This window comes from Onychostoma macrolepis, chromosome 24 (genome assembly GCF_012432095.1).
Source record: "Onychostoma macrolepis isolate SWU-2019 chromosome 24, ASM1243209v1, whole genome shotgun sequence".
In the NCBI taxonomy this organism is placed as follows: Eukaryota; Metazoa; Chordata; class Actinopteri; order Cypriniformes; family Cyprinidae; genus Onychostoma; species Onychostoma macrolepis.
The window spans coordinates 317,217-342,713 of NC_081178.1; the positions used below are offsets into that span (position 1 = coordinate 317,217).

A 25,497-nucleotide genomic window follows, 5' to 3' on the forward strand; every position below is an offset into this window, starting at 1 on the left:
TGGCATTATTAACTGATCAGAATCTGCAGTGATGTTGTGATGTCCTGCGGTTTTTCAGAACTGGCACAAAGGCTGTTTCCACTGTGAAGTGTGTAAGATGACGCTCAACATGAAGAACTACAAAGGCTACGACAAGAAACCCTACTGTAACACGTAAGTGTGCTTCTGTGCCTTTCACACGAGTGATGAAGGACGGTACGAGGAGGAGGAGGCCCAGGATTCAGTTTCATCTGCGTCCAGAACTGAGTGTTAACACTCCTTCACACTATATCAATAACTACAGCTATAATGAAAACTATAACTACAGTAGCTATGTTTCCATCACCCTGTTTTTATGTGCATTTAGAAGTTTCACATCAGAAACGAGTGATGGAAATGCACAATTTCGCAAAAATTTGCGCGAAACAGGCTTAATGCGAATAACGGAAGATGGAAACACATTTGCATACACATCAAAAAGTCATGTGAGTTTGCGCTATGAGACGGGATAACGTGACTAACCAGCGCACCGATCTCGCTCACAGCATCTGAAATGTTGCTTTGGTCGTCTATATAGTATTTCTGTGTAATTGTCTCACACGACTGTGTTCCCAAACAGCAGCATCCGCCTCCGAAAGCATTGCCCGAATTTATTTTGTTTCGCAAGTAATTTATTATATGAAAATTATTATATTCAGTGTCTTCTCCTAGTTTTCTTAGTGATGTATTTAGTGGCAGTTTATCAGGAAGTGATGAGTTTGTTCTCTTTGACTCGTTGGATGGAAACGGTGCTTATTCGCAAATGTTTTATGCGATATTCCAATTTTGCGCATAAAAGTTAAAGTCGCAACTTTGGATGGAAACCCAGCTAGTGATAACCATTACTAGAATGTGAATCATAACAGTAACTACAATAAAACACCCCTTACAATAATTATAACTGTATTACTAATGATTACTAATATTATTAGTATTAGAATTATTAATATTATGTATTAGCATCCTGTTACATGTTGACCTAGTTTCCTTAGTTCCCCTGATTAGTTAATTAGCTCCACACCGTTTCTGTTTCCCCTTGATTACGTTTAGTATTTAAAGCCTGTGTTCTTCACTGTTTCTTCGTCTGCTATTATTTGATCTGTGTTTGCTACCCCTCGCTCCTGGAGTATTTCTGTTCCTTGTGTGGATTTTCATTAAAAGACTCTGTTTTTGATTTTACTCCTTCGCCGTGCGCTTTATTAGTAAAACATGTAACACGTCCACACCAGCGGACGATAACATTCTGATTATTATAAACGCTGCAATTGTTTTCCGTAGCTTTAAATGCTCAAGCTCTTAAAGCAGGATGGATTCTGATTGGCTGTCAATCAGCTGGACAAAATACGTTCTTAAAGTGATTCCAGTGATATCTTTCCTCTGTGTCGTTATTGTTATAGCTGTGGTGTTATCCTAGAGTTTATCAGATCTTCTCGGAGGTTGTAGCTGCTGATGGAGTCGTCTCAGTTTCTCTGGCTGTTTGTTGTGTGTAGCCGGTGGCTTTCACAGGTGACTCTCCTCCATCTGTTTTGAGTTCTCATCAAAGCGCACGTCCCAGTGTGTTTATTATCCTGCGCTGAGCCTTTATGAGACGCAGAGAGAAATGAAAGGAGTGGTGTAGAGTCTGAGCTGCTGGACGGGACGCTTGTTTTCGGGAGAAACGCTGCTGTTTCATCAAGAAGTTTCATAGGAAGCAGCCTCTGCTCTGGCACAAACACACACACACATGCACACACACACACACACACACACACACACACACACACGCACACACACACACACACACACTCACATGCACACACACACACACACACACACACATGCACACACACACACACACACACACGCACACACACACACACATGCACACTCACATGCACACACACACACACACACACATGCACACACACACACACGCACACACACACACACACATGCACACACACACACACGCACACACACACACACACTCACATGCACACACACACACACACACACACACACACACACATGCACACACACACACACACACACACACACACACATGCACACACACACACACACACACACACACACACACTGTGTGGTTGGTGCGACTGAGCCGTGTGTTCGTTAGGAGTCAGGTCACATGACTGAGGGTTAATTGAGTGACTATGCTGTAAATGTTGGCACAGTAGCATGGCCTTTTCTTTATTTGCTGTTGATTGTGTTTAAATGTCAGTTTGTGGTGACCTTTTGCACATTGTTGCTTGATCTCATTACTTTGTGTGACATTTGTGAAACAGACGTTTGGTGACTCTCATGATTGAAGAACCGCTGCTAAACGTCTGACAATTATAAACAAACGTTGATTTGCTATCTACTTAAACTCACGCTGCCTTTGAGAACCGCAGCCCCGCTCCACCTTCCACCCCGTCAGGTTCCTACATAATCCCAGAAGATGAAAGTGAAGAAATGACGTCCTCGTGAACGCCCTGGAGCTCCTCCAGCAGTGATGTTGTTCAGTTTTACGCTTATTTTTCTCACTGAATGATCATGTCGTTATTCAGGTCGGTGAGAGCAGCAGCTCAGTTCTGCCCATCAGCTGTGTGTTTCTACAGTGTGTTTATCTAGCGACCATATAGCAATGCCCTAACAACCTCCCACAATACCCTAGCAACTTCATAGCAACACTCTGGCGACCACCTAAAGCACCTTAGCAACTACATAGTTTGTGTTCAGATATTTGATATTTGTTTTTCTGTTCAGATGTTTGTTTGTTTGTTTTTTGTCTGTTCAGATGTTTGTTTGTTTGTTTGTTTTTGTCTGTTCAGATGTTTGTCTGTTTAGATGTTTGTTTGTCTTTGTTTGTCTGTGTTCAGATGTTTGTCTGTTTAGATGTTTGTTTGTCTGTTCAGATGTTCGTTTGTTTATCTGTTTAGATGTTTGTCTGTTTAGATGTTTATCTGTTTAGATATTTGTTTGTCTGTGTTCAGATGTTTGTCTGTTCAAATATTAGTCTGTGTTCAGATGTTTGCTTGTCTGTTCAGATGTTTGTTTGTCTGTTCAGATGTTTGTCTGTGTTCAGATGTTTGTTTGTCTGTTCAGATGTTTGTCTGTTCAGATGTTTGCTTGTCTGTTCAGATGTTTGTCTGTGTTCAGATGTTTGTCTGTTCAGATGTTTGTTTGTCTGTTCAGATGTTTGTCTGTGTTCAGATGTTTGTATGTTTAGATGTTTGTTTTTTTGTCTGTTCAGATGTTCGTTTGTTTGTCTGTTTAGGTGTTTGTTTGTGTTCAGATGTTTGTCTGTTTAGATGTTTGTTTGTCTGTTCAGATCTGTTTAGATGTTTGTCTGTTCAGATGTTTGTCTGTTCAGATGTTTGTCTGTGTTCAGATGTTTTTTGTTTGTCTGTTTAGATGTTTGTTTGTCTGTTCAGATGTTTGTCTGTTTAGATGTTTGTTTGTCTGTTCAGATCTGTTTAGATGTTTGTCTGTTCAGATGTTTGTCTGTGTTCAGATGTTTTTTTGTCTGTTCAGATGTTTGTTTGTTTGTCTGTTTAGATGTTTGTTTGTCTGTGTTCAGATGTTTGTCTGTTTAGATGTTTGTTTGTCTGTTCAGATCTGTTTAGATGTTTGTCTGTTTAGATGTTTGTCTGTGTTCAGATGTTTGTCTGTGTTCAGATGTTTGTTTGTCTGTGTTCAGATGTTTGTCTGTGTTTAGATGTTTGTTTGTCTGTTCAGATGTTCGTTTGTTTGTCTGTTTAGATGTTTGTTTGTCTGTGTTCAGATGTTTGTCTGTTTAGATGTTTGTTTGTCTGTTCAGATCTGTTTAGATGTTTGTCTGTGTTCAGATGTTTGTTCAAATGTTTGTTTGTCTGTTTAGATGTTTGTTTGTTTGTTTAGATGTTTGTCTGTGTTCAGATGTTTGTTTGTCTGTTTAGATGTTTGTCTGTTTAGATGTTTGTCTGTGTTCAGATGTTTGTTTGTTTGTTTGTTTGTTTGTGTTCTGATGGTCTCAGATGGAGCTGAAATGCATCTGAGGCTCATTAATACAGCAACAGCATTTCTCTTTCATCTATATAATTCAGTTCATATTACACAAGTGTTGAATTATATAATAACACATAATTAAACACATCGCTATATGTATATTTGTGTGTGTGTGTGTGTGTGTGTGTGTGTGTGTTTGTGTACTGGCCAGTGTAAATGTGGGCCAAACGCTTGCCCTCAGGGGTGAAACACCCACACACCCCACGCTCACGAGAACCAGGCTGAGAAACCACAGAAAGACTGTAGAGAGACTATAGAGAGATGACAGAGAATGTAGAGAGATTGTGTGTGTGTGTGTGTGTGTGTGTGTGGGAGACTCATGTGTGGATCTGTGATCATCGGCCTGTGCTTCACATGGAGACTGTGTTCAGTGTTTAGTGTGTATGTGATCCATATAAGCACATGTAACCCATAAACTGTGTGTGTGTGTGTGTGTGTGTGTGTGTTTCTCTGTGTGTGTGTGTGTGTGTGTGTGTGTGTTTCTCTGTGTGTGTGTGTGCTGATGCACCTACTCAGGTCAGTGTGCGGGCCGATCCAAGCGCTTCAGGCGTCCAGATTTCCTCACAGCATCAGTTGAGCTGTGCTTCATCTCTGCACTCGTTTGTGTTTAATCATCATCACAGCACAGAGAAATGCAGTTAATAAACACCACTGTTAACAGATACAGTGAATGTGAGGCGAGACTGTGAGTGTTTCAGTGTTTGTCTCCTGAAGCAGCACCGGAACACAAGCAGGTGTTTCCTCGTAGTGTTTGAGCTCCAGCAGGATGTTCAGAGCCGCTCTTTGAAAAGGCTGATCGTATATTTAAACACTGACATCTTTGTTTATTATTATAAACCCCCGATGAGCGATTCTCGTCTGATTCAGGACAGATCATATTTGATATGATAGCATACACAGGTATGAGCAGGAGGTGGGATGGTTTGTTTTGTTTCTTTATGAACTGATTCCTCTCGATGATCAGCAGCTGCGTCTGTCAGAGGATTCAGTCCTGGACCGAGTGAGTTTATGAAACAGCAGCTCTTCATGTGTGTCCCGAGAAGAGTTTCACTCGTTCAGGTGTGTGTGTGTGTGTGTGTGTGTGGGCCGTTGCTATGGAAACCTCTTCTTCTGCTCTGGTCCATTCAAGCGTGGTCACACGTGATGTCACATCAAAGAGGAAGCGCTCGTTTGTGTGAGGATGAAAACAAATGAGCTGAAATGATTAACAGAGCGGTTGATCCCGCTCACAAACGTCTCCTTCTGTTATTTCCTTCATTACCATGCAAATCAGGACAGAAATTCATGCTCTTCAGTTGGGATTTTACTGTTTAATCAGTGTTACGCTGCTGTAAAACACAGAAGCTGCTGGATCCTCATGAATGAACGAGTGTGACACACATGAAGACGTCACGACTGACTGCCGCTTACAAGCAGTTTATATACAATCCATGTTCACTGAGAGGCTTTCAAGATTTTGCTTGATTTTATTTTTATTTATTTATTTTGTTTTATTTATTTTAGTTTAAGTAACAATAATGTTTTTTTAGTTAGTTAACTGTAAAAACCCTGTAATAATAACTGTAATACCTGTAACCCTAATTAAGCCTGAGCTGAACTCTCACCGCTGTGATCTGATCTGACCTGTGTGTCACGTCAGGAGGGATCGAGTGTGCTCTCTAGTGAGTGTGTGTTGGTTGAGACGGAGCCGTGCTGGTCACTGCTCCTGTTTTTCAGGTTCCTGCCGTGTTCTTTGGCTCAGACGCAGAACTTCAGCGTCCCACAGAGCGGCTCTTTGTTTCTGAGGATCGAGCGTCACGATTCAAACAAAGTGAGCAGAGTTGCTAGTGGAGACGAGAGTAACTCCAGTCCTGAACACAACAGAAGACCTGTTCAACACACACACACACACACACACACACACACACACTCACACTCACTGGCACACACACACACACACACACACTCACTCTCACACACACACACACACACACACACACACACACACACACACACACACACACACACACACACACACACACACACACACTCTCACACACACACACACACACACACACACACACACACACACTCTCTCACACACACACACACACACACACACACACACACACACACACACACACACACACACACACACACACACTCTCTCTCACACACACACACAGAGACAGGCTGCTTCAGTCATTGCTTCATGCTGTGAATCTTCAAATGAACTTTGTGCCGCTGTGTGACGGGAGAGTTTCCTCTTATGTGTGTTTATTCACCAAACTTTAGAAGTACTGTTCAAAGGTTTGGAATTATTACAGTTTTTCTGGATTGCTAACACACTGAAACTGATTCATTCGGCACAAGTTTCCAAACCATTCATACAGTTCTCGAAACAAAGACACGTTTCTCAAAACTTTGAACACATTTCACCTGTTTTCACACATGCTTCAATTTACTCAGTGTTTTCTGCGAAACTACACAAGAACAGCATCATTCTGCAGATTTAACCATGTTCTCATTCAGAAAACACAAACACACAATATAACTACCTCAAGAATCACAAAATGAACACAAACAGCAACATTTATCCCTGTGTGAACATTAACACTGATGACAGCAGTCAGAATCTCAGGATGATATGAACAAGAGCCGATTATGTGTTTTGGGAAATGAATCCTGGTAATAAAGAGGAAGAGGAGGAGAAAAGACAAATGAAGGGGACGAGGTCAAAGGTCATTTGTTGCTGATGAAATATAAAGCAGTATAGTTGACCGTGTTCTTCTGCATGGACTGATCATGAGGATCATCTACTCACACATTACAGTTACAGTACTTCAGATGAGAGGACTCGTACTGTAAATACAGTAGCACACAGCCTCAAACTCAGAACTGCTGAACTGATTTGAAGCCCAGTACTTCTGACATGTATTTGTGCAGAACTGAGAGTCTGTCGAGGACGCAGAGAAGTCTTTTCTCAGAAGACTAAGAAACTGTTATAGTATAACAAATAAGGATATTACCAATACTGTAACGCAGCTCGGCAGAGGATGCTGTATTTATTTATTTATGTACAGTGACTGACAGGATATTCCAGTGTGTTTTCTGTATATTCAGTTGTTTGGTCTTTGTTCTCTTCTAGTGATTTTCATCTACTGTAGGATCTCTTTACAGTAGTGTAATGTAGGTAAACGTTTCTTAAAGTTTACTGTATCTGCAGCGCTCTATGTATGCCGTATACTGTAACAGTTATTGCAGGATTCCTGTTTCCCAAAAGGAGGTTTTTATGAACTGATCTCACTAGTGTTCTCTGGTCAGGAAAATATTCTGTGTATTTGACAGCTTTGTGTCTCATCTGAGGCCAAAGATTAGATTCTGACAAAAGAGAATGTTTTTGACTAAAGTATTTGGTTTTGACCTGAAAGTCGGAAGTTTGCACAAGTTGGTGTGTAGTTTTGAGATTGTGTTTATAGTTGTGAGAAAATGGTGAATTGTTTCATGAACAGTGTGTCAGCAATCCAGAAAAACTTTTTATTTTTCTGAAAGAAGTCTCTTCTTCTCACCAAGGCTGTGTTTATTTGAAAATACAGTAACAATGTGAAATGTTATCACAATTTAAAACATCATCAATCTAATATGCTGATTTGAAAACATTTTTTTGAACTGTCATAATATTTTTGAATCAAACAGACACGGTGTTGTTGAGCAGAAGAGTCTTGAGGAAGGTTAAACTCGTCAGGCGGTCGTTAGCGTGTCTCTGGAGAGTCGCTCTGCTCTGGTTTATGAGCTGTAATTGCAGGGCGTCCGGGACACAGAAACACACTCGGATAACAAACAAACGCTGCTTTGGGCTTCTTCTGTGTGACTGAACCACCAGGAAGGTCCGAGAACAAATACTGCATTCGATCTGGATTCAGATTCACTTCAGTTTCACACTCTTTCCTGAACTCATGCAGTCAGAGAGGCTCATGGGAAATGTTCCTCCCTCAGGATACAGTCACTCCCTCACTTCCTGTCCTGATGTTTGATTGACAGCTGCACCCGTGCGATCGGGAGCTGATTGGTTGTATGTGTTTGGGGGCGGGGTCAGGGGTTGCCAGGGAAACGTTCAGCTGATTCAATGGCTATTCATGCTTTATTTTTATCACACAATAGCAGTGATGAAAAGCCATTGTGTTATTTTCAGAGTTTGAGGAGATGATTATTACTGTGATTAGAGCAGAAAGGTTATCGGCGCATCACAGGAGAACAGATTCATTTTTAGCTCTCGTCGAGCGTTAAAGGAAATCCTCCCAAACATGACTCGTTTGATCTTGAATGTTTTTATTATGATCTTTATTTCTGTGAATCACACAGCAGACGTTCAGCAGGATGTTTTATGAGGCGTCTGACAGAATAAACGAATCCGTGAGACTCAATGAATGAACTGTATCTGAATGAACATGTTTTACGTCAATAATTAACACACAATCTTTCCTTGTCACACAGTTTCTGAAAGCTGACGCTCTAACTTTTTGTAAAACACAACACACAGTTCTCTGTGTAACACACACAAATCTAACAGGAATTAATCTTATGGCAAAGGTGTTTGCTTTTGAGATGTGTTTGTGATAGTTTGAATGCAATGCTTCATTTTTCAAGAGATGTGAGGCATTTTATATTTTGTGCAATTCTTGGATTTGTGTCTAAAGTTTGGAAAAAAAGAGGCAAAGTTTTGAAAATGTAAGCAGTTGAGGAAACTGTAATGAATGTGTTTGTGTTTTGTTTGCAGTCACTATCCCAAGACGTCGTTCACTATCGTGACGGACACACCGGAGAACCTGCGTCTGAAGCAGCAGAGTGAACTACAGAGTCAGGTGAGCGTCACACCTGTGTTTCCGGTCAGAATCACACGGATCTGGAGCTCCTCTGACGTCCAGGACTCATTTCACAGTGAATCTTGCATGAAAGCATTAAGCAGGAATCCAAAGCGTGTTTTATGACGGTGACCCAGATTTCTGCGCCGTCTTCCTTTGATTCTTCTGGATGTTCATGTCGAGCAGAAACACACAGAAACACTGCAGATATCTGGAAACCGGCGTCACACGTCTCTTATTTATTAAACATTGCTCACAAAGATTATGCTACATGCAAAATTCTGAGCCAATCTGAGAACTGAACAGAGAAGCGCTTTGAGTGATAAATATTTCACATCCTGCGGCGTTTGTGTTTCCAGACGTTCAGATGAGTTCGTTCGGATCACCGGTCGCGTTCGCTCGTTATGTTCGTTCGATTGAGCCGTGAGATCGACGCTGATGTCCCACATATCACAGCGTGTCTGTGTTTTACATCAGAGGATTGTGACCTAAAAACGGGTCACGGCTCTGTTCTGATCGGCTCATAAAACACTGCGCTCACTGCTTCAGCTCATCATGAAGCAAACTATGAATCACTCAAGATCTGGTTGATTCAGTCATAGTGAATCATGTCAGACTACAATGAAACCAGTTTAGATTTCTTTTAGGTTTTTTAACAAAACCTTTTGAGAATGAGAATGAGCTTTTATTGCAGGTATGTTTACACATACGAGGAATTTGTTACAGTGACAGAAGCTCCACAGTGCGACAGAATGACAGCAACAGGACACAGATAATAAAAAGAATCATATACAAAATAGACAATGTACAAAATAGCAAAAACAATATATAATATAGACAATTATGTATGCACAGGTATGATATGTGCAAATTTGAAATGTAAATAAGTATGTGTGTTAAGTAAATAATGCATAATAGTGTTGTGTGTTCCATGTTTAATGTCCAGTGTTCATGAGATGGATTGTCTGAGAGAAGAAACTGCTCCTGTGCTGGTCGTTCTGGTGCTCAGAGCTCTGTAGCGTCGACCAGACGGCAGCAGTTCAGAGCGAGTGTGCTGGATGTGAGGGTCCAGAGTGATTTCAGCTCTTTTGTTCACTCTGGATGAGTGCAGTTCTTGGAGAGTAGGGAGGGTTGTACCAGTGATTCGCTCAGCAGTCCGGACTACCCTCTGTAGTCTTCTGAGGTCAGATCTGGTAGCTGAGCTGAACCAGACAGTTATTGACGTGCAGAGGACGGATTCAATGATGGCAGAATAGAACTGGTTCAGCAGCTCCTGTGGCAGGTTGAACTTCCTCAGCTGACGAAGGAACCTCTGCTGGGCCTTTTTCACATGGATTCAATGTGATTGTCCCACTTCAGGTCCTGAGAGATGGTGGTGTCCAGGAACCTGAATGACTCCACTGCAGTCACAGTGCTGTTCATGATGGTGAGTGGGGGGGAGAGCAGGAGGGTTTCTCCTGAAGTCAACAGTCATCTCCACAGTTTTGAGCGTGTTGAGCTCCAGGTTGTTAAGACTGCACCAGACAGCTCCTTAACCTCCCGTCTGTAAGCAGACTCGTCACCGTCCTGAATGAGGCTGATGAGAAAACGGTATAAACACTGAAGAGCTAAGCACCGTAGCTGCCATGTGCGCCGCCATCTTAGATCTTATACAGAAGATGTGTGTGTGTGTGTGTGTGTGTGTGTGTGTCACGCTGGGCTGACAGAAGGTGATGGCAGACCAGAGCAGATGCTGCTCCTCTCGAAGAATCACAGTCCTGCAGGAAGTGATTCTTTCATTCAGACAGATTGAATCTGCTAGAAGAATCACTGAGTCGTTCACTGAGTCAGTTTGAATCTGCTAGAAGAATCACTGAGTCGTTCACTGAGTCAGTTTGAATCTGCTAGGAGAATCACTGTGAGTTGTTCATTCAGTCCTTCAGGAAGTGATTCACTCATTCGCTCACTCTGAGCTGTTGCTGTCAGTCACACGCGTGTGGTTGGATCAGACAGACTGTGATCACAGTATTGGTGTGACGGCGAGAGTCAGTGTGATATTTACAGTCAGAATCGCTCTGTGACTGACTGAACAGTGTTCTGTCCTCATGATGTTTGCAGGTGAGATATAAGCGAGACTTTGAGGAGAGCAAAGGCCGAGGCTTCAGTATCGTCACAGACACGCCGGAGCTGCAGAGACTCAGAAGAACACAGGAGCACATCAGTAACGTATGATACACTGATCACTATAGCGCGGTAAAAACACCTGTATGTGTGTGTGTGAGAGAGTGTGAGGTGCTTTTGGTCTCTGATAACAAACACAATATCACACTACTGTCACTATGAATGAAAAGACCGGACCGGACTGGAGCGACTCTGAGATCACGCTGAGATGCAGGTGAGATGATCTGGATTCATAATATATAATATCTATAATATGTAATATAATATCTGATCTGATGTCTCTGTGTCTCCTGAGGTCTGCCCCGCCACGCGTGACGTCGCTGACAGAAGCTGTTTCCATCCAAAGATGCGAATTTAACGTATGCGCATAACTGGAATATCGCATAAAACATTTGCAAATAAAGCACCGTTTCCATCCAACGAATCAAAGAGAAGAAACTCGTCACTTCCTGTTAAACTGGCACTAAATATCACTAATAAAACTAGGGGAAGCCACTGATTTCCATATGTCATAAATGACCCGGCGCGCCTCAGAGCGAGCAGACGAAACACAATAAATGCTGTCAGTGCTGTCGGAGGCGGATGCTGCTGTTTGTGAACGCAGTCGTGTGTAAGACACTTAAACAGAAATACTTTGATGACAGACCGTCCTCAGGCATTTCAGAACGACCAAAACAACACATAGATGCTGTGAACGAGATCGGTGCGCTGCTAGTCAGGTTTGCCGTCTCATAGCGCTTTTTGATGCGCATGGAGGAATTTATTCAGCAAATGTGTTTCCATCGTAGTTTATGCACATTTTTTCTTATCGGATACAAACTTTATCCTACTCAATTATTTTTAGAATTTATGCGCATCTTGGAGTTTCCATTCAGAGTTTTTTTTAATGCAATATTCCAAAATGCGCATTAAAACAGTTGGATGTAAACATAGCTAGAGCTCAGTCTGTCCTGTAGTTTTCACCCCGTTTATGTTTTTGGATTGTGATGTTAAAGCGCTGAGCTTTTCCTGTGATTGTGCCTCATTGTTCCCTCATGCAGACTCACTGCTGTCTCACACATGTTTGTGAAACACAGAAAACGAGAGCGCCTCAATCCCACAATCCCTCAGTGCCGCTCTTATCGCCGCTGCTCGTTAGTGGTAATTCCAGAGATGGGCTCCACCCGTCCAGTGTTTTTAGCTGCGTCTGTCGGTCACGTGATGCGGCCAGTAAATGCTGCTCTGTAATTAGAGCGAATGAAAAGAGGAAACAGGGTTTTAAACACATGTTTACGCCACTGAACTTCCTGTCTGACTTGTTTTCTGTTGTTGATTTGTGTGTCGTTTCGAGCTGCTGATGTTCAGATAGTTTTATGTTTGAAGTCACTGGAAGTTTGTAAATTCAGTGTTTTCCATTTTTTAATTATAATGGTTTCATTCATTTTTAATATTCCAAAAACATGTCTAATCAAATTAACTAAACAAAAATTTTAACAATGTAACAATTTTACAACATTTTTACAGTTGTATGACCAAATTAAATTTTTTTCTTTTTTTTTTTACCAAATTCCATTTTAATTTATGTTTTTGCCAAATTCTGTGTTGTCTGGATTCTGTGTTATGATTTAATACAAATGTATCATCAAACATCTGTCAGAATTGAATTCATAAAACATTAATAATTTAATCAATCCTTTTTAAAATATAATCAAGTGAAAATATCACAATTATTTTACAAAAAACATTTCATTTTTATTCTTAAATTAAGTTAAAAAAAATTATTTAGATTTTACTCTATTATTTTTTTTTTTTATAAATTAAAACATGAATGAAAAAAATCTCCTGATTTAGTGAAATTCCTCAAAAATTATGATTTTATTCAGTTATCTGAAATTGTTAAAATCAGTAAAAATGTATTAAATATTTTCTGAAGTAGTTGTATAGCAGCAATCTTCCTGTAGTCAAGATGAAAGTCAATATTTGTGTTGAGATGACTGGATACTGAAATATTAATCAAGATCTTCTGTGTTTTTGAGGATTGTTATGATCCGGTTGTGATGATGAATGTTGGAGCTGCAGTTCTCATGGAGCGGCCCATATGGTGTCTCACAGACGTTTGGCTGCAGATCCAACACACATGGCCAGATCAACACACACACACACACACACACACAGCCAGATCCCACCTGACCAACACACACACAAATACACACACACACACTCACACACTCTCTCACACACACACACACACACACACTGAACTCCAGCTGATGAATATGAGCTCACGGTCTCAGTTTCAGCCAGATTTCAGACACTAGTTTTAGTTTGAGTAGTCGGCATCAGTGCTGGTTAACTGAGGGTTAACTTGTCATCACTATGAGCACTAGTACTAGTGATGGTAATGGTCAGTGTGAGGTGCTCATATCTCTGCACATTCCTTTCTGTGTGCGACACTTTCTCCTCAGCGCTGATAATGCTCAAGTGCTTCTAAACGGGGAAGCGGCTCTGATAAGGTCTGTTCCAGAGCAGAAGCTGGTCAGTCGAGCTGAAGCGTTGCTCCGGTCAGCTGTGTCCAGCGCAGTGCTCCGAGCTCCTGTTTCAGTCATGTCTGCTGAAGAAGCTGCTGGACCCATGGATGGAGGTGTGGAGCTGACCACTGAGGTGAGAGCGCTGACCGAGAGGAAACACAGTGACCTTCACACGACGGGCCGCGCTCACTGTGTGTGTGTGTGTGTGTGTGTGTGTGTGTGTTTCTCACAGGATTCACCAGCAGCCGTCACAGCCGGTCCAGACCCGAGTTCTGATCTGAGTTCTGATCTGAATCCTGAGCCAAAACCTGATTCGAGTCCTGATCCGGATCCTGATCTGAATCCTGAGCCAAAACCTGATCTGAATCTTGATCTGAGTCCTGATCTGAGTCCTAAACTGAATCCTGATCCAAGTTCTGATCCGAATCCCGATCCGAATACTGATCTGAATCCTGAGCCACTACCTGATCCGAATCCTGATCTGAGTCCTAAACTGAATCCTGATCCAAGTTCTGATCCGAATCCCGATCCGAATACTGATCTGAATACTGATCTGAATCCTGAACCACTACCTGATCCGAGTCCTGATCCGAATCCTGATCTGAGTCCTAAACTGAATCCTGATCCAAGTCCTGATCCGAATCCTGAGCCAAAACCTTCTGATCTGAATCCTGAGCCAAAACCTGATCCGAGTCCTGATCTGAGTCCTGATCCAAGTCCTGATCCAAATCCTGATTCGAACTCAGTGGCCCGTGAGGTGAGTGTGAATGAAGCAAAAATGCCATTCATTTTCTTCTTTAGTGAAGGATCCTAACCCATGTTAATGAATGCTCTATGATTTTGTTGAAGCCATCAGCCTGCATTATTATAACTTATTTTTGAAATAATCATGTTGAACAGCAGATGGTGGTAAAACTAATCTCTTTAGCCCCGCCCACTCCCATGATATAACCGAGTCTCCCTACGCTCTCAAAATACAAAATATGTGTGTGTATATTGGCATACCTTGCAATAAACATTTCTGTATATAATCAATCAGTTAAACATTTTTAGATTACCTTTTTTCATTTGAAAAAATTGCAGTGCTTCATCCTCACTAAAGTCTTAAATCTTTGTGTTTTTGTCAGATTTTCAAATACTTGTCTGCTTTGAATCTAAGTCTGTAATGTGATTCTTCTTGTAGCTGTTTGGTTTAATTCATGGCTTTAAACTCTTAAACAAAGACATTATATTAAAGATATGAATGAGATAGGTGTGAAATCACGCCTCGTTCATGAGTTGTTCGGTCTGAATGGATGCTTGTATCATACTGATGGGTGGCAGTGGGTGTGATGTTCGTTTGTGAGGGTCAGAAAACTCATTATATCTCACAGATTTCATTAGATCTGATCAGACGGTTCTGATCATCAAGAGATTGAGCTGTAGTGTTTCTCTGCAGACAGCAGCATCATCTGCGTGTGCTTCTGCATTAGTGCTGGTGGGTTGTGAGTGTTTGTTAGTAACGGTGTTGATTAAACCGCAGGATAATGAAGAATCAGTCAGTGTGCGTCTGGCAGCGTCAGCTCTCTTTAGTCTCGATCATGACAAACACTCTCAGTAATCAATCTCATGTTTGAGACGGGCAGACAGAGCAACTGATGGTCTGTTTTATTATATGTTTTATAATTGTAACTTTATTAATAATTATCATTAATTTGAATGGTTTTATATCCAGCTGGAGGTGACAGACATTCAGAGTACCACAGACGTCACAGTGTCATGTATTAAAGAAACATTATGTATAATTATTTTATTTATTGTTTTATTATTAAAGGGGTCTGGGATTGTAGACTCGGAAGTAAATGCCCACTGCTGTGATTGGCTAATAGTTGTGTGTGATTGACAGTCTACATTCCTCACAGATGGACGCTGCTGTGATTTAGGTCAAAAACGCATAAATAACTCAATACATATCAAACGATCTGTAAGAAGAGACGAAGCAATAGTGATCACGTAATAGATACTTGTGTTGCGACATTACTGTTGGATCCAATATAGTCGACAGCATCGTCTTTTAGTTTCAATCTTTTTGAAAATCCCGAATCGAATTGTGCCTTGTTTGTAAACGAATCTGTGGTAAAATGAAGTGAACAAAGGACCGAGTTCCGGCTGACGCGGTCTGGAACTTCATTAAAAAAATAAGGTACATTCACTCTTTCCTAACGTTGGGATCAGAAGGAAAACAGTTTTTTTCACAGCTTGGCACTGCACAGCGTCTTGTAGAGCATCTTTATCATTTGGTTTCTGCGTAGACCTGCGTTTCCCTCTCTCGTAAACACTATATGCGTGGATCGGTGGGCGGGGCTAAACAGACAGTGATCTAGAATCGGTGGGTGGGGCTAAACAGACAGTGATCTAGAATCGGTGGGTGGGGCTAAACAGACAGCGATGTGAAATCGGTGGGTGGGGCTAAACAGACAGTGATCTAGAATAGGTGGGCGGGGCTAAACAGGCAGCAATGTGAAATCGGTGGGTGGGGCTAAACAGACAGTGATCTAGAATCGGTGGGCGGGGCTAAACAGACAGTGATCTAGAATAGGTGGGCGGGGCTAAACAAGCAGCGATGTGAAATCGGTGGGTGGGGCTAAACAGACAGTGATCTAGAATCGGTGGGCGGGGCTAAATAGACAGCGATGTGAAATCGGTGGGTGGGGCTAAACAGACAGTGATCTAGAATCGGTGGGCGGGCTAAACAGACAGTGATCTAGAATAGGTGGGCGGGCTAAACAAGCAGCGATGTGAAATCGGTGGGTGGGGCTAAACAGACAGTGATCTAGAATCGGTGGGCGGGGCTAAATAGACAGCGATGTGAAATCGGTGGGTGGGGCTAAACAGACAGTGATCTAGAATCGGTGGGTGGGGCTAAACAGACAGCGATGTGAAATCGGTGGGTGGGGCTAAACAGACAGTGATCTAGAATAGGTGGGCGGGGCTAAACAGGCAGCAATGTGAAATCGGTGGGTGGGGCTAAACAGACAGTGATCTAGAATAGGTGGGCGGGGCTAAACAGGCAGCAATGTGAAATCGGTGGGTGGGGCTAAACAGACAGTGATCTAGAATCGGTGGGCGGGGCTAAACAGACAGTGATCTAGAATAGGTGGGCGGGGCTAAACAGGCAGCGATGTGAAATCGGTGGGTGGGGCTAAACAGACAGTGATCTAGAATCGGTGGGCGGGGCTAAACAGGCAGCGCCGTGAAATCGGTGGGCGGGGCTAAACAGGCAGCAATGTAGAATCGGTAGGCGGGGTTAAACAAGCAGCGATGTGAAATCGGTGGGCGGGGCTAAACACAGTGATGTAGAGTCGGTGGGCGGGGCTAAACAGGCAGTGATGTGAAATCGGTGGGCGGGGCTAAACAGACAGTGATGTAGAAGCAGGTGTTGATGAGCTTCTGCGGAGGCGGGGCTTATCCACACCGCATCATAGAATAGAACATTCCACAAGCTGTCGTTTGGCAGACTGCCTTCAATTAGGGATGCATCAATCCAAAATTCAGGATCAGTATCGGCTCTGATACTGGCATTTTCTGCGTGTCGGGTATCAGTCAGACGAGACCGATCCAAATCCGATATTGTGCGTATACTATTCTGTGTTATTTTTAAGCCCCCCGAAAGCACAAAAACATTATACAGCACCATAAAGTCAAAGTCCAAGTGTTTTGAAGCCGTTCCATAGTTTAATGTGTGGTACAGATGAATATTTAAATCGTTAAACTCAAGTTCACGTAAACTCTTCTCTCTGCTGCGTATGTCTGTCATCCTCCATTCAGCATTCAAACTGTGTCACGTTCGGTTACGACAGTCAAGACGACGAAACTCTCTCCAAGAGTGCACATAACTAAAATTTAAAATTGTTAAAAGAAAAGGCTCAATAAACTATCGCACAAATTTAATAAGCTATGCATCAATATATCTTTCCTTTGTGCTTTGAACTTCTCTATCCGGAGCTGCGCGCTGTGACTCCGTTCTGCTTCAAGCGCGTCATTCTGCGCACGAGAAGCGCATAGTCGCTTTGTGCCACTCTATATTGGAGCTTTTCGTATTATAATGCTTTTGCGCAATGAAAGATTATTTAGTATAGATCGACCGATATATCGATTTACCGATATTTTCGGATATTGGATTCACCGATAAACGCTGCCATCTTGTGGGTGTTTTGAGAATTGCGCGCAGGATCGCCATTGCCATTGCAGCGCCTCTGAGGGGAGACGAGACAACAACGACGTGCAGGTACTTGATTTGCTGTAGTTAGTAAACTTTATTTAATATAACAGCCATTAATGCACAAATTAGATGTATTACATAAATGCCTGGTATGCAGTTTATGCAGCTTGGCTCTAAGAAATAGAGACGAACTCACAGTCATTGAATTAAATAATATGCAGCCATGAATGAGCGCATGTTGGAAATAAAAGTGCTGAATTTAATTCTCTCTGTTGTCTATATTCTATATGCTCATTATTAGTCTCGTGAAGCTGCTTTCATTTTGCTGTTCACTCAGCGGTTGATGCTCAGGAAATGCTCAGCACGGCCACCGCATGTAACTTTTAACAAGATTCACTTGTTTAAAACACACTAAATTATATTAACATTTACTATATAACCATTATTTCGCTAATAAACATCTAAATAAATACATCTCTATGGAAATTAATTATTTATTATCTCTGTGAGCGATCGCAGTTTGAGTATAGTTCTGTGTAAATGCATAGATAAACAGCGCCGTCAGCAGGGATTTCATAATCTAGGACAAAACATATTAATAATTCTGATATAACATACCAGTTGAGAAATGCAATAAAATACGATGTTTTGTTTGTTATATTCCAGAGAATATTATTCAGTGAATTAAAATTATCCAGTGAATTATTCTTCACTCTTTAGCCTATTAAACAGCTTATAAACCTACTAAAACTGTAGCTTAAAATGAAGTTGATATGACTCCTGTCCTTTATTTATTTTCTCCATTTGAAAACATTATTTTGCTTATTGTTAATATCAGTGTTGCCGCTGATGCTTTTTATAAATAAAATGTTTTTATTGTTGTAATATGAAGATTCAATTTAACATGAAAGACTGCTAATTTTCAACCTTTTTTTTTAAGATGACTGAAAGGAGGAAAAACCAAAGTGAAGTATGGACTTACTTCACTCAGCCATTTATTTACTTTATAACAGTAAATAACTATTGGTTCTGCATATCGGTTATCGGGCACATAAACATGCAAATAATTGGTATCGGTAATAAAAAAATCAATATCGGTGGATCACTATTATTTAGCGTTTCTTGTTCTGTCCTGTCAAGGCTATTAATAATCTAATGTATAGCACAGTAATGGAGGAGGCAGCAACATATGATAGATAGGACTCCTCTATCTGCTGCCTTCATTACTGTGCTATACATTTAAAAGAATGTCTTTTAATTTTGTAGTTTATATTTATAAATAAATACATTTACTTGTTTTCATTAATGTATTTTACAACAATACAAAGAGCAATGTGTATCATTTGACCAGATTTAGTCCTTCACATATTCACTTTTATTTGTTCCCCACTAAATAATGTTATTTCACTGTTTAGATATTATAAAATTTTGCACTCATGATTTTTCTAGAATAACTTTTGGTGCTAAATTATCCACTAACCTAGTTTATAATAGTATTTTTGTCATAGATTATGAATGGGCCTGTTTACACCTGGTCATTCCATGCTGACCTGATATCAATCTTATTTGTTAAAACATTTCCATTTACTCTTGGCCACATACAGATATAAATCCGATATTCAATTCCCGCGCTATATTTAAATTTAATGAAGTTCACGTCAACGAAATCAAAAGATAAGCGCTGCATTTTATTAATTATCAGCTCATTTCAAGATCAAAGACCGCAATAGGAGAGCGTGCATCAGCACTGGAAAGATGAGTTTGTCTTACTACTTTTAATGATGATTGTGTTGAGCGTCTGTGTCTTCTTTCAGTTTCATTCGCGGCAGTTTCCTCAGCTACGCGTCCGCAGCGATGCATGTTGCATTAGCGCAGTCATATCTGACTATAATGTCATAGCCTGTAACACGGTCTTACACGTTTATTATTTTTTACATTTTGGGAGTAAAATTTACATATGTGGTTTCAACAACCAGATGCATTTACACTTGTCCAGTTTCGTCTGGAAGTGGTTTGAGCGATCGGCTTTATATTACAAAACGCATGACCAAACGTTTTACACAGCCCCTATATATTTTTTCATGTTATTTTTTCATTAAAATTAAGTTGTCTAATAGATTGAAGATAACAGAAGTATATAAATTCTACATTGATTTAAAAAATTTAAAAAAAACTGCGCTGGTATCGGATCGTATCGGATCGGAATTGGCCGATACTCAGAATTTTCTGGATCGGATCGGATCTGAAAAAATGGTATCGTTGCATCCCTACCTTCAATATAATATTATAGTACAGTGACCTCTTATATGTCAAAAGATCAAGGGAATTTTGGTTCGACAGTCGCCACAGACGCTCAGACGAAGGTGCTGGCCGCTGCTCTGATGATCTTTCACACAAATACAGGAGATGTGTGTGTGTTTCTTATGGTCTGTGTGTCCTGTAGGTCACACACACAGATGATGGAGGAGAGAGCGTCTCATCATCTCACCGTGAGGTACGATCACATGAACCCCAGTCAGAAGCTCTGTGAAGGCAGCAACTTTACCTGCTCTTCGTCATCGTAAACTCTATCTGTGAATGTTCACTGCACGGTTTCACCTGTAAAAGTGTAGCATTCTGTGTACTTTCATGTGTGTGCTTGTGTGTGTGTGTGTGTGTGTGTGTGTTTTCTTCAATAGAGGAAGAATAACGACGGCAGAAAGAAGCTGGTGAACGGCGTGTGCTCGTGTGGTCCTGAAACATTAGAGATTCTACACGCTAAACACGCCTCACAGCTGTACAGCGAGGTGAGACGACACGAGACCGTCAGAGACACAAATCATTCAGACACATGATATGAATAAATAATGGGTTTCCCCGGGTCTTAAAACATCTCAACTCCTTAAAAAATTAGAAAGTCTTAAATGTCATGGCATGAAATGTTGCCAAATTAATATCTTGCTCTGTATTTGTGTCTTGTTTTCCAGTACAGTCTAAAGATTCTTAAAGCAACATACATTTACTGGAGATGCAAAATGAACATATGAAGTCTTGTTTTTTGAGAAACTTATCAAAATTAAGTGCACCTATTGGCAGATATTTGTTCTTCTTTTAATTGTAAACAATCTATATTTTGATTGATTAGTAAATCAGTAAATTTATCTTGATTTATGAGTTTTTAGATACTTGCAGTGTTTCTCATTCATTAACTAGACTGTGGCGGCCCACCACAGTTTCATAATAAACCAAAGATATATTTAAACTCCTCATTATATGTGTGTGTGATGCTGATGTGTGTGTGTGTGTGTTCAGACGCTGTACCGTGAGGACGGACGCAGGGATCTGTGTGTCAATCTTTACTCACTGATGCCCGACACGCCAGACACGGAGTTCGCTCGAGAGATGAGGGACCTGCAGAGCGAGGTACGACACGCCACAAACACGCTCAGACACACCAGTCACATGACGACGATGATGATGATGATGGTGTTTCAGGTCAGATATAAAGAGGACGGGAGGAAGAAGCTGTCGTGTAGTCTATACTCTCAGCTGCCCAACACGACTGACACGCAACACGCCAAACACATGACGGATCTGCAGAGCGACGTAACACACGCTTCACTCATGTTCACCTGTGTGATGTCATGTGACTGTGCTCTCACACCTGCTCTCATTGTCTGACAGAATAAATACAGAGAAGCCGGTCGAAAAAACGCTTCCACGTGTCTGTACTCACAACTGCCAGAAACCCTGGAGACTCAACACGCTAAAGAAGCGTACCAGCTCCAGAGCCAGGTGCAAAAATACAGAAATTAACACTTATTCATCAAGGACGCATTAAATTGATCAAAAGACATTTCTAATGTTACAAAAGATTTCCTTTTCAAATAAATGCTGTTCTTTTGAACTTTCTGTTCATCTGTGAATCCTGAAAAATAAAATGCATCACAGTTTCCACAAAAATATTGTGCAGCACAACTGTGTTCAACATTGATAATAATCAGAAATGTTTGTTGAGCAGCAAATCAGTATATTAGAATGATTTCTGAAGATCATGTGACACTGAAGACTGCAGTAATGATGCTGAAAATACAGCTGCGCATCAAAGAAATAAATTACAGTTTAACAGATATTCACATAGAAAACAGCTGTTTGAAATTTTAATAAAATTTCAGATTTTTACTGTATTTTTGATCAAATAAATGTTGTATCAGGTGATGTATAAGGAGGGACAGACGAGTGCGTCCAGCTCTCTGTTCTCCACGCTGCCCGACACGCCGGAGATCCAGTTGGCCAGAGAGATGACAGAGACCGTCAGCGAGGTGAATCAGACGGATGAAGATCAAAGCAGGTTTACACTGACAGATGAGGTGTGTGACGTCTCTCTCTGTGTGTGTGTGTGTGTGTGTGTAGAATAAATACCGCGAGCAGAGCAGGAAGAGCATCAGCAGCTGCATTTACTCTCAGCTTCCAGAAACTCCAGAGACGGAGTTCAGCAGGAGCGTCTCTGAGCTGCAGAGTCAGGTGCGTGATCAACGTCTGACAAACTGATGATGATGATGATGATGATGATGATGATGTGTGTGTGTGTGTTCAGGTGAAGTATAAGGAGGCCAGTAAGCAGCAGATGAGCAGATCTCTGTACCATCAGCTCCCAGAGACTCCAGAGACTCAACACGCTCGAGACGCCGCACACCTCCAGAGCGAGGTATGACTGTGTTTGAAACACTCTCTCACACACGTGTGTGTGCGCGTGTGTGTGTGTGTGTGTTGATTGATGATGTGTGTGTTCTGTTGTGTGCTCAGCTGAAGTACAGGCAGGGCCGGGCGTCTGTGACGGGCAGCAGTTTATACTCGCTGATGACTGAGACGCCGCAGAACGAGTTCGTGAAGCAGCAGATGGAGCTCCAGAGCGAGGTGAGCATCATCAGAACAGGACGGATCTCACTCTGTGCTTGTCTTTTCCAGTACTAATATCCTAGCTAAAAAGTAATTTATTTAAAATACATTTATTTCATACTAAGTATAGTTCAAATCTATTAACATATTTATATTTAAAAAAGTCATGTTTATATATTAAATATATTTATAAATTATATGAATATAAATATATACATGTAAATATTTTCAAGATATATACTGTATGTGTGTGTATTTATATATACAAAATAAATATACACAGAACACACACATGTATTATGTAAACAAAAACTTTTATTTTGGATTAATCGCGATTAACAGTGTGTTTGACAGCACAAATGTTTATATATATATAAATAATGTATTATATATAAATAAATAAATAATTTTACATCATCTAGGATCTTCTTTATGTTTTGTGTTTTGATCTGTGTTTGTGTGTTTCAGCTGAAGTATAAAGCTGACGTGCAGGAAAACTCCAGTAATCTGTACTCGCTCATGCCCGAGACGCTGGACACGCAGTTCGCCAAACACGCCGCCGACTTACAGAGTGACGTATGAACTCACTGAGACCCTCCAGATCAACAATATATCAGTCACTGTCCCTGATCACCATAGCAACACCCTAACAACCACTCTGAAACACCCTAGAGACCACCATAGCAACCTCTTAACAACACCATAGAAACCACTCCTCTAGCAACCTCCTAACAACAATCCAGAACACGCTAGGAAACCCCATAAGCCGTCTCTGAGCCCGGGTCTGTCAGACGTCAGGATTGTGAATCATGTTGACCTCAGGTGAAGTATAAGGAGGCCAGTAAGCAGCAGATGAGCAGATCTCTGTACCATCAGCTCCCAGAGACTCCAGAGACTCAACACGCTCGAGACGCCGCACACCTCCAGAGCGAGGTAATGCTGCACACGCTCATGTCACGCCTACGCTCACGCATCTGACCTCTGTCTGACCTCCGTCTGACCTTCTGCCCTCAGGTGGCCTATAAAGGCGTCAGGAAGAGCGATTTCTCAGGCTCCTCCTTCACTGCGGTTCCAGACTCGGCAGAGATGAAGTTTGTGCAGCAGATCTCGCACGTGCTCAGTGAGGTGCGGCTCGTTTCACCGCCGCTTCATTCATGATGCTGACCGTCACGCGTGACTCCATCTCCGTATGTGTTTCAGAAAGAGTACCGTGAGGAGGGCCGCAGGAGCCTCTCGTCCAGCGTTTACTCTCAGCTGCCCGACACTCCAGAGACGCAGTTCGTGAGATCCGTGACGGACCTGCAGAGCGAGGTGAGAGAACGTGCGCAATTAACATTTACATTTATTCATTTAGCAGATGCTTTTATCCAAAACGACTTACAATTGAGGAATAAAATAAAGAGTATAAAGAGGCAAATTAACGCAGGAAGTGCTTGCAATACAAAGTTTCAGGCATTGTTTAGATTAGTACAAGCTAGACAGCAAGAGATTTTTTCTTTTGTTTTTTTTTTAAGATAAAGTCAGATAGTGACTGAAGAGATGAGTTTTCAGCTGTCACTTGAAAATGGTCAGGGATCCAGCGCTCCGGATCGGGGTGGGAAGATCATTCCAGCAGCCAGGAGCGGTGAAGGAGAATGTTCTGGAGAGTGATTGTGAGCCTCTCTGTGATGGTACCACGAGGCGTCGCTCGCTAGCAGATCTCAGACCTCTGGAGGGGATGTAGATTCGTAATAGTGAGTGCAGGTAGGCGGTTGTTGAGCCTGTGGCTGTTCTATATGCAAGCATCAGTGTCTTGAACTTGATGCGAGCTGCGACCGGTAGCCAGTGCAGGAGATAAAGAGAGGAGTGACTCGATGAAGACCAGTCGTGCCGCTGCATTCTGAATCATCTGTAACGGTTTGATTGTGTTTGATGGAAGTCCAGCCAGAAGAGCATTGCAGTACTCCAGCCTAGAAATGACAAGGGCCTGGACAAGAAGTTGTGCAGCATGCTCCGTCAGAAAGGGCCTGATCTTTCTGATGTTGTGTAGTGCAAACCTGCAAGATCGAGCAGTCTTTGCAATGTGCTCTTTGAAGGTCAGCTGGTCATCAAAGATTACACCAAGATTTCTGACCGAAGTTGATGGGGTAATTGTAGAAGAACCTAACTGAATGGTGAAATCATGCTGTAGAGTCGGAGTGGCAGGGAAGACAAGAAGCTCAGTCTTTGCCAGGTTGAGCTGGAGGTGATGTTCTTTCATCCATGCCGAGATGTTCTCCAGGCAGCCTGAGATGCGTGCAGCTACCGTTGGATCATCTGGTTGAAAAGAGAGATAGAGCTGTGTGTCATCAACGTAGCAATGGTAGGAGAAGCCATGTGCCTGTATGATGGGACCCAGTGATGTAGTGTATGTGGAGAAGAGGAGGGGTCCAAGAACCGATCCCTGAGGAACCCCAGTGACCAGCTGATGTGCTGTGGATACCTCCCCTCCCCAGGCCACCCTGAAAGACCTTCCAGTGAAAAGCAAACAAAATAAAACACTTGATAAAAATTGATTAAATCGTAGGCGTGACATCTGAAAAACAATAAAAGCAAACAAAATAAATCAAAGAATCAAAGAAAATAAAAAAGAATCACACCAGCGTGTTTAGACTCTTGAGAGCGTTCCAGATCACATGTTCCAGATCAAGTGTGTTTGCTGAGTCTCTCATCAGTGAATGAGCTGTGTTTCTTTCAGGTGAAATATAAGGCATCTGGGAAGCAGCAAGCGAGCGACTCGCTGTACGCCACACTGCCAGAGACGCTGGACACGCAACACGCTAAACACGCCACCGCGCTCATCAGCGAGGTACAGCGGCCTTGTGTTCAAACTCTGTGAGATTCCTGC

At 41.8% G+C, this 25,497-nt stretch overlaps 2 protein-coding genes across 2 annotated transcripts in view; both read left to right on the forward strand.

The window, feature by feature from the left end:
• LOC131532947 (LIM zinc-binding domain-containing Nebulette-like) overlaps positions 1–12,598 on the forward strand; it is a 13,759-nt gene extending 1,161 nt beyond the window's left edge. Inside the window, exons 2-4 of the mRNA XM_058764847.1 lie at positions 59–153; positions 8,801–8,885; positions 10,983–12,598. Coding sequence (XP_058620830.1) covers positions 59–153; positions 8,801–8,885; positions 10,983–11,096 — 294 coding nt within the window. The 3' untranslated portion in view covers positions 11,097–12,598. The remainder of the gene's footprint in view (positions 1–58; positions 154–8,800; positions 8,886–10,982) is intronic.
• Positions 12,599–13,317: 719 nt separating this feature from the next.
• Positions 13,318–25,497, forward strand: part of LOC131532945 (nebulin-like) — a 38,113-nt gene continuing 25,933 nt past the window's right edge. Inside the window, 16 exon segments of the mRNA XM_058764843.1 lie at positions 13,318–13,685; positions 13,785–14,309; positions 20,197–20,247; positions 20,432–20,539; positions 21,045–21,155; positions 21,228–21,338; positions 21,417–21,527; positions 21,947–22,054; positions 22,146–22,256; positions 22,330–22,440; positions 22,539–22,649; positions 23,100–23,207; positions 23,454–23,564; positions 23,646–23,756; positions 23,832–23,942; positions 25,348–25,458. Coding sequence (XP_058620826.1) covers positions 13,401–13,685; positions 13,785–14,309; positions 20,197–20,247; positions 20,432–20,539; positions 21,045–21,155; positions 21,228–21,338; positions 21,417–21,527; positions 21,947–22,054; positions 22,146–22,256; positions 22,330–22,440; positions 22,539–22,649; positions 23,100–23,207; positions 23,454–23,564; positions 23,646–23,756; positions 23,832–23,942; positions 25,348–25,458 — 2,295 coding nt within the window. The 5' untranslated portion in view covers positions 13,318–13,400.